Below are 16,983 nucleotides of genomic sequence, written 5' to 3' on the forward strand. Positions count from 1 at the left end.
CGAGTTAAGGAACAGGAAGCTGAAGGCAGCGGGACATGAATGAACGGTTTTCACAATGGACGGAAGTGAGCAGCAGGGAGGTCTCCCTTTATTCCCAAATAATCTTGAGTCAGGGTGTTTCCTGAGGTAGCCAGGATTATGAATGATACCAAACCGCTCAATATATCTGTGGATAGACCCCCAAGCCAATTTGTGGCTTCAGTTTGTAAATCTAGATCAGACCCAATCTGACCTGGCTGGCTGGACCAAACCACATCCAAATCCTCATTGTGATTGGGAAACGACAGATCTCTGTAAATAACACCCTTTGGGACTTGAGAGCTGGAAACACAGAAACCAAAAACCGTTCAGCAAAGCAGCTATGGGCCAATAGTTGGCAAAACTCAGAATAGAGGAGGGACCCTGTATTGCAGGGGGTTGGACTAGATGACCCTGGGATACTTTCCAACTCGACAGTTCTGTGTTTCCATGACTCTGTCCACCTGGGCAAGGGGGAAAGGGCAGGCGAATGAGCTATTTTGTTCTGCCCCCACCCCTCGCCGCCCAATATGGCTTCTATCGGAAAGACAGTTTCATTTGGATGGGCTCCTGGCTTGCATAATTGCATTTGTCGGTGGCACCGCGCCAGGTTTCCCTTGCTGCGCTGCTGCTGGCGGTGCGCGGGCGAGGGCGGGGGAGAGAAAGATGGCTTTATCCAGCTGCCCCTTTGCCTGCTGCGCCCCTGGCCACACCCCTCTTTCCATTTGAAGAGGCGCCTCTGCTAGGAGCATTGTGGTAGCTCCATCCTCTTTAGCCCCAGCCAAGAGGACTCTGCCAGGTAGTTGGATCAGAGTCCTGAGCCAGGCGTGGAAAGCAAGAAAACCTCCTCCAGCCGCGCGCAGCATTTTTCTCTCCTCTCTGCCCAGGCAAGTTGCAAAGGAAGCCAGTATAAAACTTTACTTCTTGGTAATTTCTTCCTATTTCTTGCTCTTCCCCCCTCCCCGTTTGGAGGTTGGGAGCACTGATAGTCCACGATGCTTTCTGACCTATGACTCGCTTTTTCTTCCAGCACTCCGTGGGGAAGGGGTTGTAGAGAAGGTAAGGGAGGGAACGTTCCAATCTGGAGTCAGGCACCCATTCCAACTCCCGCAGTGGAAAGGTGCTTTGTACAGGTGACGAATAAAGCAGAGGGGGAAGACGTTTCTTTCTGGGCTCAGTGGCTGGATCTAATTTCTCAAGCTTTGACATTGCTCGGTAGGCGGATATTCCGCAGGGTGTCCAGAGTTGGGGTGCTAGTTGCTATGGTTTGTGTCCCTACTCAGAGTAGACCCGTTGAAGTTAATGGATATGATGAATTAGTTTCAATGAGTCTCCCCAGGGAAGAACTTTCGAGACAACCCTATTGATTCGCAGTAGTGATAATAATAAAATATTACCTTTTTAATATTAACTTTTATTAGCTCTTTCAAAGGTTTTAACAAATTTACTTCACATGCACTTATATTTTTTCGTTTTGACTTCCTGTCCTTCCAGCCCTGATGTTTTTATTCTTATCCTTAATTGCTGCATTATACAATATTAACATTAATCTTATCAATCATCAACATTGGATGGCATGCTTTAGGATTCTTGTGCAGATATATTTGGTGTCTGTTTTGAAGCATCCTCATTCTCTCCACGCCCTCCCCCCCCCCACTTCCCATTTCCACTCCTTCTCTTACAATTGACAAGAGTAGTAGCAGGAAAATGGAACTTGAATGAAGAAGAGCAAAGCTGTCGGTCTGAAATGGACCAGCACATCATTTCTGCAGGAAGAAAATAGTGCATTACGAAGAACGGTCTCCCAGCATGACCAGTATTTCTAGGAAGCATTGTGGGAATTTTTAGCTGCAGCTTATGCTTTCCATTTTGTTTTCTAACCTGGTGCATTGTACGCAACTAGTCCTCAAAGTCTTCGAGGCTAAATAATTCCCAGTTTATGTATGTATTTATTGCACTTATAGTCTCCCTTTTCTTCAATGAGCTCCTGTAGTGCACGTGGTTTTCCCCCTCCCCATTTTACCTTCCCAACAACCCTGTGGGGTGGGCTAACCTGAGAGCGAGCAATGTATATTTCAGCATGACTGCTTGAAGAATCAAGCTGTCCTTTGTTTTTAAAGTACCCACTGGAGAGTTAATAACAAGAACAGCTTCGTCCTACAACATGGAAGCATGAGATAATGTGATTCGTCCAAAAAGAGAGAGAGAAAATTACGCCCAGGCAAACAGTTCTTACCTTCCCCACCACAAGTTCCTAATTGAGACATAATGTGCGATTCTACCACGCTTTTAAAAGCATTGGGCAATACTGTCAAAGCCAGCAATTCCATGGAGGCTTTGAATATCATGCAGGAATCCCTCTCCCCTTGCTTAATGGCTCTTAAGGAGCAATGCCTCTGAAGGCCTGCCACTTTCATCTTATAGGTGTCTGCAGACAGATGACTTGTGCGGGTAATTAAAGGTAGGAAACTGATGAGGATCATAGCCATAACTGGGTCTAACCTCTCCATTGGCTCTGGGCCTGGCTGGCCCCTTTGACCTGACTGAAGATATGCATTGCCCCTGGTCTGCAAATGATGTTATATAGACCACAATTATTTTCAATTCAACAAGTTCAGAAATGAATACCAAAGGCAAAAGAATGGAGGCCTTTCGTGGACTTAAAAAAAAAAAACAAGAAACAATTACAGTCAAATGAAACTGAAGGCAGGATTTGAGATAAAAGCAGAAGAAAAATGATAAAAATAATTCTAATAGAGAAACACTTTGTAATACAGTGGTACCTCAGGTTACAGACGCTTCAGGTTACAGACTCCGCTAACCCAGAAATAGTACCTTGGGTTAAGAACTTTGCTTCAGGATGAGAACAGAAATCATGCTCTGGCAGCACAACGGCAACAGGAGGCCCCATTAGCTAAAGTGGTGCTTCAGGTTAAGAACAGTTTCAGGTTAAGAACGGACCTCCAGAATGAATTAAGTTCTTAACCCGCAGGAGAAAAGGTCTGAGTAAAAACACTGTTGAAGTAAGGGTGGGAAGGTAACGTATGAAACAATGTGTTTGATTGGATGGTTATTGTGAAAACGTTTGAAAAATTTAATCTAAAATTTAATAAGTTTTAAATTTATATATATATAATTTGCCAAAGGCGAAGACTGGAAGCAGATACCATGCTGGTCACAGGGGCTGTCATTGAAAACAGCAAGTCACTTTTTTAAAAAAATGCTCCCTTTCCTGCAGGGATCTTCCCCCCCTCCGCTGCCGCCTTCTCCAATTTATCCTCAGAACAACCCTGCAAGGTAGGTTAGGCAGAAAGATGGTGACTGGCTGAAAGTCAGCCCAGGAGCAACAATGTGAATCTGAGTTATGTCCAGCACACCAAGTGCAGCACCCCACAAAAGCTCTTCTCTTTTCTCTCCCCAGTCATGTTATACAACTGCATAGTAAATGATGCAATCACTGGGGTGTTTCCTTCCTCACGGCAGCCAGCTGTGTGGAGTTGGGGAAGGGAAGGGTATCAAGGGCATCATGGGATGTGCTTCCATGGCAAACTGGAGAGCTTGAGCTGGGGTTGCCCTTTGGGAAGCTGGCACTCCTTCCTTGGCATCCCATTTATTCCTGCCTGTAGCCTAACAGGTCTTCCCCTTCCCACTCCAATTAATGGGTAGAATCAGCAGCTAAACCTTTAATCAATTAATTGCCAAGGGTTCAAGATGTGCACTTGTCTAATTCTATGAGTCTGTCTTTGGTTCTGGTATGTTACTGTAAGAAGGTGTGGAAAATAGAATCTTAAAGTTGGACTTCCTTTGCCTAGCGATGAGAGGTGGGGTTTTAGACCATGGGTAGGCAAACTACCTATCGCCGAAGAATTGATGCTTTTGAATTATGGTGCTGGAGAAGACTCTTGAGAGTCCCATGGACTGCAAGAAGATCAAACGCATCCATTCTTAAGGAAGTCAGCCCTGAGTGCTCACTGGAAGGACAGATCGTGAAGCTGAGGCTCCAGTACTTTGGCCACCTCATGAGAAGAGAAGACTCCCTGGAGAAGACACTGATGCTGGGAAAGATGGAGGGCACAAGGAGAAGGGGGCGACAGAGGACGAGATGGTTGGATAGTGTTTTCGAGGTTACCAGCATGAGTTTGACCAAACTGCAGGAGGTAGTGGAGGACAGAGGTGCCTGGCGTGCTCTGGTCCATGGGGTCATGAAGAGTCGGACACGACTAAACAACAATCAACAGGCAAACTAAGGCCCGGGGGCCGGATCCAGCCCAATCGCCTTCTCAATCCGGCCCGCGGACGATCTAGGAATCAGCGTGTTTTTACATGAGTAGAATGTGTGCTGTTATTTAAAATGCATCTCTGGGTTATTTGTGGGGCATAGGAATTCGTTCTTTTTTTTCCTTTTCAAAATATAGTCTGGCCCCCCACAAGGTCTGAGGGACAGTGGACCGGCCCCCTGCTGAAAAAGTTTGCTGACCCCTGTTTTAGACCATATGTTAAGTGCCTTTAAAAAGGCACCTATTTGAGTGATATGCATTCACGATTCCTGCGTTGTAAGGGGTTGGACTAGATGACCCTGGATGTCCCTTCCAACTCCATGATTCTGTGATTCATTTAAGCTGAGTTAATTAGTTGGGTAAATGGCAAGCCGTTAACGAACAAGAAGCCAAGAAGGTTTAATTGCTTGAGAGCCCTGCTATCCATTGCACCTTTTCAGCCATCCACATCTTCCTTTAATTATCAGCGGCTCCTGCGCTCTGGGACTGAGACCTAAAATGGAGCAGCCCTCTGTGGCTTTAATGGTCACCCACAACCTGCAATCTGCTGGGTTCCTCGCAAGTGCCCTTGCCTTGACCTCCTGCCTTGTCAGTTTTACCAACCGCCTCTTCCTTGCTGTTGATTGTGATGTTCGCCAAAACTAATTACGCCTTCATAGCCCCTGCCTCTCATGTTCTCAGAGGCTAATGGTGAGCAGAGGAAGGCAGGATATGGGATTTTATAAGCAGAAGTCACCCCTCCCGCCCCGCCCGGACCAAATTGAAGAAAGCCAGGACTCGTTAGCATGTGTATAGCTCAACTGGAGTCTGTACCTGTAGTAACTCCCCAAATTCACTGGCCAGGATAGATGGCTTGCTTGTTGGAGATGCAGAGTGAAAACTGGCCACTGTGGGCTTATGGAATGATGCCAATTTGGGGTTGTGTATTCCAAAGGGCAGGAGCCTATGTTGTCTGGTTGTGAGGCTAATGTGATAATTGGGAAGTCCCAGATTCAAATCTTGCCACTTCTACGGGCTCATTTAAGGCCACCCCTATGAGCTCATGACAAGCCATGTTCCCACCTGCAACATAAAGATAATATGTGGGGATAATAATATTAATCTACCTTTCTTGGAGGTTTAAAAGGTAATGTGCTTTGAACACCGTGAAATGCTGCTGCTGCAAATAGTAAGAATAAAAAGGTTGTAGCCAATGCTAGTCCTGCTCAGAGAAGGTCCACTGAAGTTAATGGATCTGACTAACTTAAGTTCATTACAGATAGGTAGCCGTGTTGGTCTGCCATAGTCAAAACAAAAAAAATTCCTTCCAGTAGCACCTTAAAGACCAACTAAGTTAGTTCTTGGTATGAGCTTTCGTGTGCATGCACACGAAAGCTCATACCAAGAACTAACTTAGTTGGTCTTTAAGGTGCTACTGGAAGGAATTTTTTTTGTTTTAAGTTCATTAGTTTTGAGTACAACTTTGTTCTATACTATATTAGGATTATCACTACCACTATATCTGATTAGCTTGTCTAAATCCCAGGGATGTGGGTGATCATGTTAGCTCATTTATAAGGATTTCGCTTCACATGCTCCACTTCACTTTTTGCGCAGTCACCAGCTCGTTTGTAATTGTAACTGTGTATTTGTTTACTTGCACTGAGACACCGAAAGGCCAAAGAGTTTTGACAAAGGTCGGCTGCAGAGCAATCCTCATTCTTTGCTAAAGCAGCTGGCTTGTTGTTCTAGTACAGGCTTCCTCAACCTCGGCCCTCCAGATGTTTTGAGACTACAATTCCCACTGACCACTGGTCCTGCTAGCTAGGGATCATTGGAGTTGTAGGCCAGAAACATCTGGAGGGCCGAGGTTGAGGAAGCCTGTTCTAGTAGTTTGAATCATAGAATGGTAGAAAGCCTACTAGTTATGGTCAGTATCAGCAAAATGTTTAGAGACCAAGGTCTTGGTGGAGCTGCCCACATTTAGTCCACCATGCAAATATGGGAGCTCTACTGGTAGACAGGATTCAGTATTAAAGCTTCAGACCATCCAAATGTTTTCTATAAAGCTCCAAGTAATTAAGAATTGTACTCAACAGACTTATTCAGAGTAGACCTATTTAAATTAATAGACTGAAGTTAGTCATGACCATTAATTTCTGTGGGTCTACCCTGAATAAAAGTCAGTTGAATACAATCCTGGGCATGTTGGTTCGGATGTAAATCCAAAAACCTATCTGGGCTGCAGTCTCATTGAACTCAGCTGTTTCCTGTGTTTCAGGGGAGGGCAAAGATGTTAAATCTGGGATGGAGAACATGTAGCCTTCCAGATGTTGTTGGACTTCAACTCCCATCAGCCCTAGCCCATGCGGCCACTGGTCAGGGATCATGGGAGTTGTCGTCCAGACACATCACCACTCTCCCTGTCAGACTATCATAGCCTGGAATTCACCCCAAACCACCAAAGAACAGCGAGGACCAGAGAGATACCTTCCCTGGTGGTTGGATTGACCTCAGCGCTGGATCTTCCTCCTGCTGGTTCTTCCAAGCAGCCAACTTCAGTCTTCTCTGTAACCGAGGAACTAGTTAAAGTGGCTTTCAATGACCAGGGCTTAGCACTGGGATATTTTGTTTGTGTGTTCTTCTTTCGTAATTGAAATATTTGTTACTTACGTAGACGGTGCACATTTTGCCAGAGCTCTGCGTTGGTTCTATACTATCGCATGTCTCACTGCTTTCTTTATTGCTTGTATAATCTCAGGAATATCCATCCATCCATCAGTGAGAGGAGTCCAAGATGCTTAAATTGAGATATTTCTAGCCCTTCAGAGAAAGAAATGAAACTACCAGTTTCTGCCTTTCTTGCCAGCTGTTTCATGTCACAATCAACCATAAGGATTTGTTTTCTTTTTTGAACTGCTCCCATCATCCTAATAAATTGAAATCTGCTTTCCCTTTGAGCTTTAAAGAACTCACCAGTTTCCTTCAGAGCTAAGAGTCTCAAATATTGCTGGGGATGCGGCTTTGAAATGATGAAAAATGACCGTGTTTTGTATGTTCACAAAATATCAAGTTGACACTGCACTCATTCCCTGGATTATTTAGTATTCTAAGAAACCAGGGAAGTTTTTTAAGGTTCAGTCCGCCATCTTGATTCTGCAGCTTGGCGCCCCCAAACCTCTTTCCTTACGAACTTACCTGAACCCTACATGTGTCACCAGAAGCCATTGTCTGTGTGTCTCTGGTTAGGGAGCGATGAAAGAAAGGGCCTTTTCAGTGGTAGCTCCCCAATTACAGAACACTCTTTCCAGGGAAACTTATCTGGGCTCAACATCGCCAACATTATCTCCCAGGCCAAAACCTTCAGGTGTCTGGATATCCATTTAATCATAATGTAGTATGGCCTGGTTTGGAGTTCAGCTCTTGATAGAATCAGATTCATTTTAATATCGTTGATGTACACTTTTATTGTTTTTATATTTTACTCCACGTTAGGAATTTTAAATTCTTCAGTTGCTATGCATTTGAATATTTTGTAAGTTGATTTGAGGCAGTCTGTAAAAAGCAATTAAATAATAATAGTACCAGCAACCTCATCTTTTCAGAAGCCTGAGTCCAATGAACAGAGGGTTGTCTCTAATTTAGCGCTAAGTTAAAGTCATGTAGCGGGATCCTTGTTCTGCTGGTGAAAGGTTTTGCACTAGTGGGATGCTGTTGCACAAGAGAATGGATAAGCAGGTTGCTGGTAATTTTGTTGCACAACAGACTGTTGTGCTCAGTTCCTCTGTTGACAACATTACAACCCAACCACCCACTCTACATAAAGGTCTTTGGACCAGCAGACAGAGAACATTGGCTACAGTCTAAAGGCAACACAGACAAGAGAATCCACCTTCTGCATCATGTCCACCTCTTGGGAATTCGTTTAACAGGTCCTTTCCCATTTCTGCAGGTGCCTCAAAGATGATGAGTTACTATATGGATACGACCATTGGAAGCCCAGCCCCCTATCCTCTGGCCCGCCCTGCTGTGATGGTAAGGAAGGCTCTGCTGGGCACAATATTTGGGTGGGGAGGCAACAGAAGGCAGGGAATGGACTGATCTCAGGCAGGGTTCAAATCAACTGAATTTAAACATTCAGAATAAACAGAGGATTCAATTCTGTGAGCGCTTGCTTGGGTGGTTAGAGTGTGGCTCTGATAACGCCAAGGCTGCAGGTTCAATCCCTGCATGGGACAGCTGCATATTCCTGCATTGCGGGGGGGGGGGTGTTGACTAGATGATCCTCCTCAGGGTCCCTTCCAACTCTACAGTTCTGTGATTCTATGAAGAAGTTCCACTGAGCTCACTCAGACTTTGGACTAAGCAGACTTCTTTACAGGCTGGAGATGGGAGAGAAATTTAATTCAGTGTGTATTTGAAGGCAAACCTACATAATCTGTACTTTCCAAATCTGCATTGCAAGGGGTTGGACTGGATGACCCTTTCAACCCCGCAATTCTATGAAACAAGATGCAAGGCGGATCACAAAGCATCCTTCGATAAGTCAAACTTCCTGGTTTTCTAAGTTTTCTTAAAGAAATGGATTTGGAGGTTGGGCTTGGTTCATGCGCGCATTTCACCCCTTGATATCTCAGCACCTGATAGTCCACTTCACACATGACTTGGTGTGGGGATAGGCATTCAGGGTAACCTCCCCCTTTTTATTGGTGCTCAGGCAGGAAGGATCTCGGGGTGTCGGTCTTGATTCATGTGAAAGGCAAGGGATGCTGTGAGTTTCACATCCCCTGCTGCCTTCCATTGTGAGCACAGGCTGCTCAGACCGGTGACTCACATCTGAAGATGTGAGCAGCCTCCGTCAAGGAGCAATTCTGAGGAACATGAGATCTCTGCAGGGTGTGACCCTTACACTGGGAGCTGCCAGTCAACCAGGGTGAGGGGATGGTTTTCTGATTCCTTTCCTTTGGGGCCAGCTGCCAATAAAAAGAAAGCCTTTCTGCCTCCTCTCAGAAAAGGGTGTATTCAATGCACAGAGTGCTTTTGTGCTGGGGTCTGTCCCCAGACATATGCAAAAACATTGGGCTTCACTCCCAATCTGCCCCCAGCCACTGGGCATCACCTCCAGGCTCTGTCATTTACCCATCGATGTGCCCCCAGACCTGGCATTGGCTTTTCCCACAAACACCACCTTTGCAGTTCAAGAGTTAGCAATCAAGTGGCCCTTGCCAAGGAAGAGGAAATGGGTCATGAAACAAAGAGTGCAGGAGAGGAGACAAATTTGTACAAATGTTGCCTCTGCCAATTTACATGGAGTTGCACCCAAGGCTAAAGGCCAGGCATGGGCAAACTCAGCTCTCCAGATGTTTTTAGCCTACAACTCCCATGATCCCTAGCTAGCAGGACCAGTGGTCAGGGGATGATGGAAATTGTAGTCCCAAAACATCTGGAGGGCCAAGTTTGCCTGTGCCTGTTAAAGGTCCTTAGTGGGATCCTCTTTCCGCCAGTGAAATGTTTTGCGCCAGTTGTGCAAGAGGATGGACGAGCAGTTTGCTGGTAACCTCGCCGCACGATAGATTGCACAATTTGTAGCACAATTTCACGCTAGCACAATGGTCACACCAGATTTCTACGCTGCAGAAGGTATTAAAACCTCCCTTGTCTGCCGGCTCAACAGCCCCTGAGCTAGTGGATGGAGAACACTAGATACAGCCCTGAGTCTAAATACAAAAGAAGGGTCCTGGGAAACTAGTTGGAACCTGGTAGATTCCTGAATGCCCCGGTGGACTTTGCAGAGCCTAGAGCTGCGGTCTCACTGTGAGATGGCCCTCAAAGAAAATAAGGTCCTGTTTGTATTGAGGTGTTTCTCGTGTGAGGCAGAAGAGCCTCAGAAGCCAGGAGAGAATGCAGAACACGTCATTGGCAGAAGGTCTGCTGAGCCTGCTATTATTTTGGGATAACAGGAAAAAGAGTTTCCTTCCCCTGAACTCAGCTGTCCCAAGGTCTGGCCCCATCTAGGCAACTGGCCTCCCCCATTATCACCCCCCACAAGCTGTTTCCTTGTTACACCTTTTCTTTCCATAGATGGCAAACAGGAGTTGTAGCCAGGATTTTTGTTGCGGGGGACGGGACAGGATAGGCCTTTTGTTAGAGGGGGCATAACCTCAGTTTGCTATGTATCTTTATTTAATTTTATTGATCTGGGGGGCAGCTGCCCTCCCCCCAGCTACGCCCATGTGTGTCATATTATTTCTGAAAGACCTGCTTGTTTAAGCCAGTGGTGACATTGTCCTGCTTGCTTTTGGGGTTAGCAGTGGGGTGGGGGAAATACATTGTGGTGTTTTTTAAGGGCTGTGGTTGATGGTTTTTGCACACACACCATAGGGTTGCCTCATTGTCGTTTTCTGACACAATCCGTGCGTCGAAACCCAGTCCTCCTTTGAGATTTGCACTTCTCTGAATTTCTGTAGCCAGGCAACGGGTGCAAAAAAACAACCCCACAAACCTTCTGCAACATGGGAGTAAAGGTAAAGGTAAAGGGACCCCTGACCATTAGGTCCAGTCGTGGCCGACTCTGGGGTTGCGGCGCTCATCTCGCTTTATTGGCTGAGGGAGCCAGCGTACAGCTTCCAGGTCATGTGGCCAGCACGACTAAGCCACTTCTGGCGAACCAGAGCAGCGCACGGAAACACCGTTTACCTTCCCGCCAGAGCGGTACCTACTTATCTACTTGCACTTTGATGTGCTTTCGAACTGCTAGGTTGGCCGGAGCAGACACCGAGCAACGGGAGCTCACCCCGTCACAGGGATTCGAACTGCTGACCTTCTGATCGTCAAGCCCTAGGCTCTGTGGTTTAACCCACAGTGCCACCCGCGTCCCTAACATGGGAGTAGACCCATCCAATTAAGTTCTACTTAGAGTAGACCCATTGAAATAAATGAACCTATATACTGCCCTTCAACCGAGGATCACAGGTCAGTTTACAATATAAAAATACAAAAACACGTAGCGTAGTAACATACAAAACGATAATCACCCCCCACCCCAGGGAGTTGTCTGTCAGGGATTCTTAAGCAGTGATACCTGCATTATGAGGGCTAAATGATGCCTCATATAACTCATATAGCCAATGCTCTTTTTAAGGGGGTGCTCAAGGGTAGTGCAACAACTTCATGGTGAGTACTGGCGCCTGTTTTTCTAAGGGGGGGGGGAGCATTGCAGCTCATACAGCACCATATAGCTCAGTTGGTTAGGGCTGATAACGCCAAGGTTGCGGGTTCGATTCCCATATGGGGCAGCTGCATGTTCCTGCATTGCAGGGGGTTGAACTACCAGATGATCCTCAGGGTCCCTTCCAGCCCTACACTTCTATGATTCTACTCTGAGTAGGGCGAGTGCTGGAGGCAACCCTGCAGTGCCCATCTCCCTCCCCTGAGTGCCTCAAAGTTGCCTCTCGTGCACTTGGGGCTACTAAGGGCAACTTGGCCGAAGGGTTCCCAACAATGCACATGTCCGTAAATCTCCCCGGTTTGCTTGCGTTGACCCTCCTGGATCATCTTGACATTTGTGATGGTATCCAGTTACTGGTAGCCATGCTCCACGGTGGAATTCTTCCAAGGCCAGCTTGGGCAGTTTTGTTGCTTGAGGATTCTGACTCCGTGGTGAGCTGTAGACAGTCAGTGTTATTTCCGAGCCTGGGGAATGTTGTGGTTGCTCTGACGGAGTCAGAATTTCGCATTTCGCCCTTGCAGGGCTTGATCCTAATAACTTCTGATATCGGTGGAAGCTGAGCCTGCGTGGGAATCCTCTCCAGAAGCATTAGTCAGTTTCTGGATTAATCCTGCTTGGCATTCTGGGCCCATAAAGCGCTCAGAGACATGGCTCGCATGTACTCTTTCCTGAAACGTATAGCCGTGAATATACATATGGAGCCAAAGAAATATCAGAAGATTTTGGAGCAATGCAAATGTGGGAAATCAATGCATGGCAGTGAGGGAGTGTGATGGTGGGATTGCACCCAGGCGTCTCTGTCACAGCCCTGGCTGCCTCCCCGCACTTGACCTGAGATCTACCCCAGGCATAGGCAAACTCCAGCCCTCCAGATGTTTGGGACTACAATTCCCATCATCCCTAGCTAACAGGACCAGTGGTCAGGGATAAACACTGACAACTGGGAAACACTGGCCTGCGAGCGCTCCAGTTGGAGAACAGCCTTTACCAAAGATGTCATGGGCTTTGAAGACACTCGAACTCAGGACGCAAGGGAGAAACGTGCTAAGAGGAAGGCACGCTTGGCAAATCCACACTGTGATCAACTCCCACCCAGAAACCAGTGTCCCCACTGTGGAAGCCAGTGGTTCTCCAGGGTTTCAAGCAAATTTCTCTGCCTGCCCTACATGGAGACACCAGGGATTGAACCTGGAACCTTCTGTATGCAAGGCAAGTTCTCCATCACTGAGCTACGGTCCTACTCAAGGTAGATGCAGCAAATGGCCAATTCCAAGCCTGGGCTCAAAGGTTGCTCCTTCACCAGTTAAGCCACCCCTCCCCCCCCCAAAAAAGCAGCTTTTCTTTGTGACCTAAAATCTGTTCTAAAGGGCAGTCTCGTGTGGCAGCAACTTCCAGGGAGTTTTCTTGTCTTTTACTTTAAAAAAGAAACAGAGTTCCTGGCGTTGTTTGTCTAAAATTATTCCTGCCTTCCTGTTGCTTCCTATTGCTGAGCCTCCCCCAGCTCCCTTGGGGACAGGGACGTGTGACAGTGCCGCCGCTGTGCTGGTGGAAGGATATGGGTGGGGCAGCAAGGGCTGCAGAAAGCCGCCCTCCGTTTTGAAACAGGCTGCAAGAGTCGGGCCAGAGCGTCAACGTTGGGTTGCTTCCAGAGTATTGGAAGGCAGAGATGCCCAAACAGAGATGGGGCAGTTTCAGATGCTGGATTTAGGGGAAATGCCATAGCTTTGCATGCAGAAGAGTGCAGGTTTGGTCCCTGGTAATGTCTCCCTTGCTGAAAATCCAGGAGAGATGCTGCCAGTCAGTGTAGACAGTACTGAGCTAGATGGACCAATAGTTTGATAAGGCTATAATAGTTCTTACATGGCTCCATCTTTTCAAGTCAGTGATGCAGAATCTGTGGCACTCCAGATGTTGTTGGACTGCACCACCCATTGGTTATACTGGGAGTCCTGCAACATCTGGACATCTGCAGACACCCTGCAAAAAATCCCTGCTTTATAGAATCATAGCATTGCAAAGGACCCTCAAGCGACAGCTAGTCCAACCCCCCTGCAATGCAAGAATCTCAGCTAAAGCATCCCTGACAAACGGCCATCCAAACTCTGCTTAAAAACCTCCAAGGAAGGACAATGGTGACAATGGAGTTGTGTCCATTGATTTCGCAGGGTTTATTCTGAGTAGGACTAACATTGAATAACAACAACAACAACAACAACAACAACAACAACAACAACAACAATTTATTTATACCCCGCCCATCTGGCTGAGTTTCCCCAGCCACTCTGGGCGGCTCCCAATCAAGTATTAAAAATAATACAGCGTTAAATATTAAAAACTTCCCTGAACAGGGCTTTTAAAGATAGGATAGCTACTTATTTCTTTCACATCTGAAGGGAGGGCATTCCACAAGGCGGGTGCCACTACCGAGAAGGCCCTCTGTCTGGTTCCCTGTAACCTTACTTCTCGCAATGAGGGAACTGCCAGAAGGCCCTCCGCGCTGGATCTCAGTGTAAAACCGCATGTGCATCACTTCCCTTTCTTCAACCTGTAGGAAGCTGGACCACTCCCCACTGTACTTTGGGGGCTCCTCCAGCTCATTCTGCTGAGTGGAGTGGCCCCTGGATATCTGCCCTAAAGTCCTGCCCCGATCGCACCACCGGAGTCAGGGCATGTTTCTAATGTCTTCTAAAGACATCTCTTTTTGCCCAGGCGTTCTCTGACCCATGAGACTTGACCTTGTTATTACTGACTATATGTTTTTATCTGCTCATAGATTAACGTTTGACTGTTTTTATTCATTGAATTTATATTCCTCCCTTCCTCCCAAAGGAGCCCCGGACAGCAAACACACGCCCAGCTTCAAAACAAAAGCACGGCAAAGCATTCTAAAAACAATTTTAGTTAAAAACATCTAAAGTTCCACTTTGCACAGTTTCAATTGAAAAACATTCTAAAGGCAATTCCGATTAAAAATATTCTTCCGTCCAGTGATCTCAAGGTTGCCGGGAATGGTCTTTCCTCAGCCACCAAATGTAAACAGGGATGTTTTCAAATTCATCCTGAAAGTTAATAAGGAAGGAGAAAGGCGCACCTCACTGGGGAGGTGATTCCGCAATCAGGGAGCCACCACTGAAAAGGCCCTGTGGCAGCATTGCCAACATTTATGTTGAAACTGTTTTCTTTTCAGAATCTAATGATTTGCAGCATGTTCAGCCCTTTCTGTCTCTCTTGACTTGTGTGGGAAAGAGATGGAGAATCACACAAACACTGCAAAGAGCTGGGGTATGTGTGTTGTCCTTTCTTGGTGTGGAACCTCCTGGGAGCCACATTCAGTAGTGGGTTTTCCCATTGTACAGTCCAGATAGGAGGTTTGTGCACCCCCGGTTCTCCTCATCTCCAGATGGAGCATCTTTCCATTCAGGGGCCCAGTCCAGCCGGACAAGAGTACTCAAGGAGGACCTGTATTAACCTGGGGAAGGGATGGCTAAGGAAGAATCCCAAAGGCTGGGCAGAAAAAGCTGGAGAACCACATGTGTCCTATTCAGCCCTAGGGGCTCCCTATCCCTGCTCTGCAGTTGGATGCACTGAGTGCACCAAACGCCCATCAAATGCACCTGTGGAGCAGGGTGCACTTTGTAGAAGCATTTGCCAAGGCACCAGTCTCTTTCAAAGAATCAATGAACTGTAGAATGGGAAGGGAGCCTGAGGACCATCTTCTCCAGCCCCCTGCAATGCAGAAATAGGCAGCTGTCCCATACAAGGATCGAACCTGCAACCTTGGTGTTATCAGCAGCATGCTCTAACAAACAAAGCTACACTGGTACCTCGGGTTAAGAACTTAATTCGTTCCGGAGGTCCGTTCTTAACCTGAAACTGTTCTTCACCTGAAGCAGCACTTTAGCTAATGGGGCCTCCCGCTGCCGCTGCCACACAATTTCTGTTCTCATCCTGAAGCAAAGTTCTTAACCCGAGGTACTATTTCTGGGTTAGTGGAGTCTGTAACCTGTAACCCAAGGTACCACTGTATCCAGACTCAAAGAACCATAGAATGGTAGAGTTGGAAGGGACCCCAACGTTCATCTCGTCCAATCCCTTGCAATGTAGAAATCACAACCAAAGCATCCCTGACAGGTGGTCATCTAACCTCTACTTCAAATCCTCCAATGAATCAGAGTCCACCACCTTTTGAGGGAGTCCATTCCACTGTAAAACAACCCTGACTGCCAGAAAGTTCTTCCTAATGTCTAGTCCGGGTCTCCTTTCTTGTAATTTGAGTCCCTTGTTCAGATCCTACCTTCTGGAAGAAGAAGAAGAAGAAGAAGAAGAGTTTGGATTTGATATCCCGCCTTTCACTCCCCTTCAGGAGTCTCAAAGCGGCTAACAATCTCCTTTCCCTTCCTCCCCCACAACAAACACTCTGTGAGGTGAGTGGGGCTGAGAGACTTCAGAGAAGTGTGACTAGCCCAAGGTCACCCAGCAGCTGCATGTGGAGGAGCGGAGACGCGAACCCGGTTCCCCAGATTACGTGACTATCGCTCTTAACCACTACACCACACTGGCTCTCTTTGAGCAGGAGAAAACAAGCTTGCTCCATTTGGGGGCCCTTCAGATATTTGAAAAGATGGCTCTTGTATCTCCTCTTGGACTCCACTTTTCCGGGCTAAGCATCCCTAACTCCCTCAACTGGTCCTCACAAAGCTTGGACCCTTGATCATCGTGGTCCTCTGCACGCTTCCCAGCTTGCACACTTTGTGGTGACTGCCTTCGGCGTCATTCCTCTGGAAACCTTTGCTCAGCCAGGTGTGCTTCTCTTTCCCACAGAGGCAGGGGGATGTCAACCCTTACGAAGACCCGTGGGCGACCTGTGGGTTCCAGTCCACCTGCTACCAGCAGAGGGCATTCTACCCACTCTGGGATGAAGCTGCCATCCAGGAAGTGCCCACGGGGCTTGAATATCACAGCACAGGTAAGTCTCCTCTTGGTTCTGGAAAGGCATTTTCCTATTTCCCCACCTCAGAATCTTTTTCCCCCTGCCATCATGTCACACATTCTAGAGGGAATGTTGATTCTGGAAGCCCAGCTTCGGTTCTTAATGCCGTCACGTGGTCTCTCTCATTCAGCCTCAGTTATCTACCCTATCTGTCTGCAAAATGGGAACATTCATTTATTCTTTTTGTGAAATTGACACATTGCTTGTTTGTTTGTTTTTTAAAAAGAAAGGTTTACAAAAAAAGTGAAACAGTAAAATAATCAACAGGGAAAGAATAGCAGCAATTTAAGACTTTCAGAAAGTTAATAGATTGAACCAGATGAAACCCGCCCCCCCCCCAACTTTCTAAGCACCTGGACAGGCTTGACGAAACAAGAGTGTGTTTTTCGGCAGGTGCCAAAAAGGGTACAGCAAAGGTTCCTGCCTGGTTTCAAGTGGCAGGGAGTTCCAAGGTGCAAGTTGTGCCACTAATGAATTCTTTCAGGTGTTAT

The 16,983-nt window shown here is 46.9% G+C and overlaps 1 protein-coding gene across 1 annotated transcript in view; it reads left to right on the forward strand.

The window, feature by feature from the left end:
- Positions 1-764: 764 nt before the first annotated feature.
- The window catches only part of ETS1 (ETS proto-oncogene 1, transcription factor), a 107,486-nt gene continuing 91,267 nt past the window's right edge, over positions 765-16,983 (forward strand). The window contains exons 1-3 of the mRNA XM_028707424.2: positions 765-905; positions 8,227-8,309; positions 16,324-16,468. Coding sequence (XP_028563257.1) covers positions 8,238-8,309; positions 16,324-16,468 — 217 coding nt within the window. The 5' untranslated portion in view covers positions 765-905; positions 8,227-8,237. The remainder of the gene's footprint in view (positions 906-8,226; positions 8,310-16,323; positions 16,469-16,983) is intronic.

Source organism: Podarcis muralis, chromosome 15, assembly GCF_964188315.1.
Source record: "Podarcis muralis chromosome 15, rPodMur119.hap1.1, whole genome shotgun sequence".
In the NCBI taxonomy this organism is placed as follows: Eukaryota; Metazoa; Chordata; class Lepidosauria; order Squamata; family Lacertidae; genus Podarcis; species Podarcis muralis.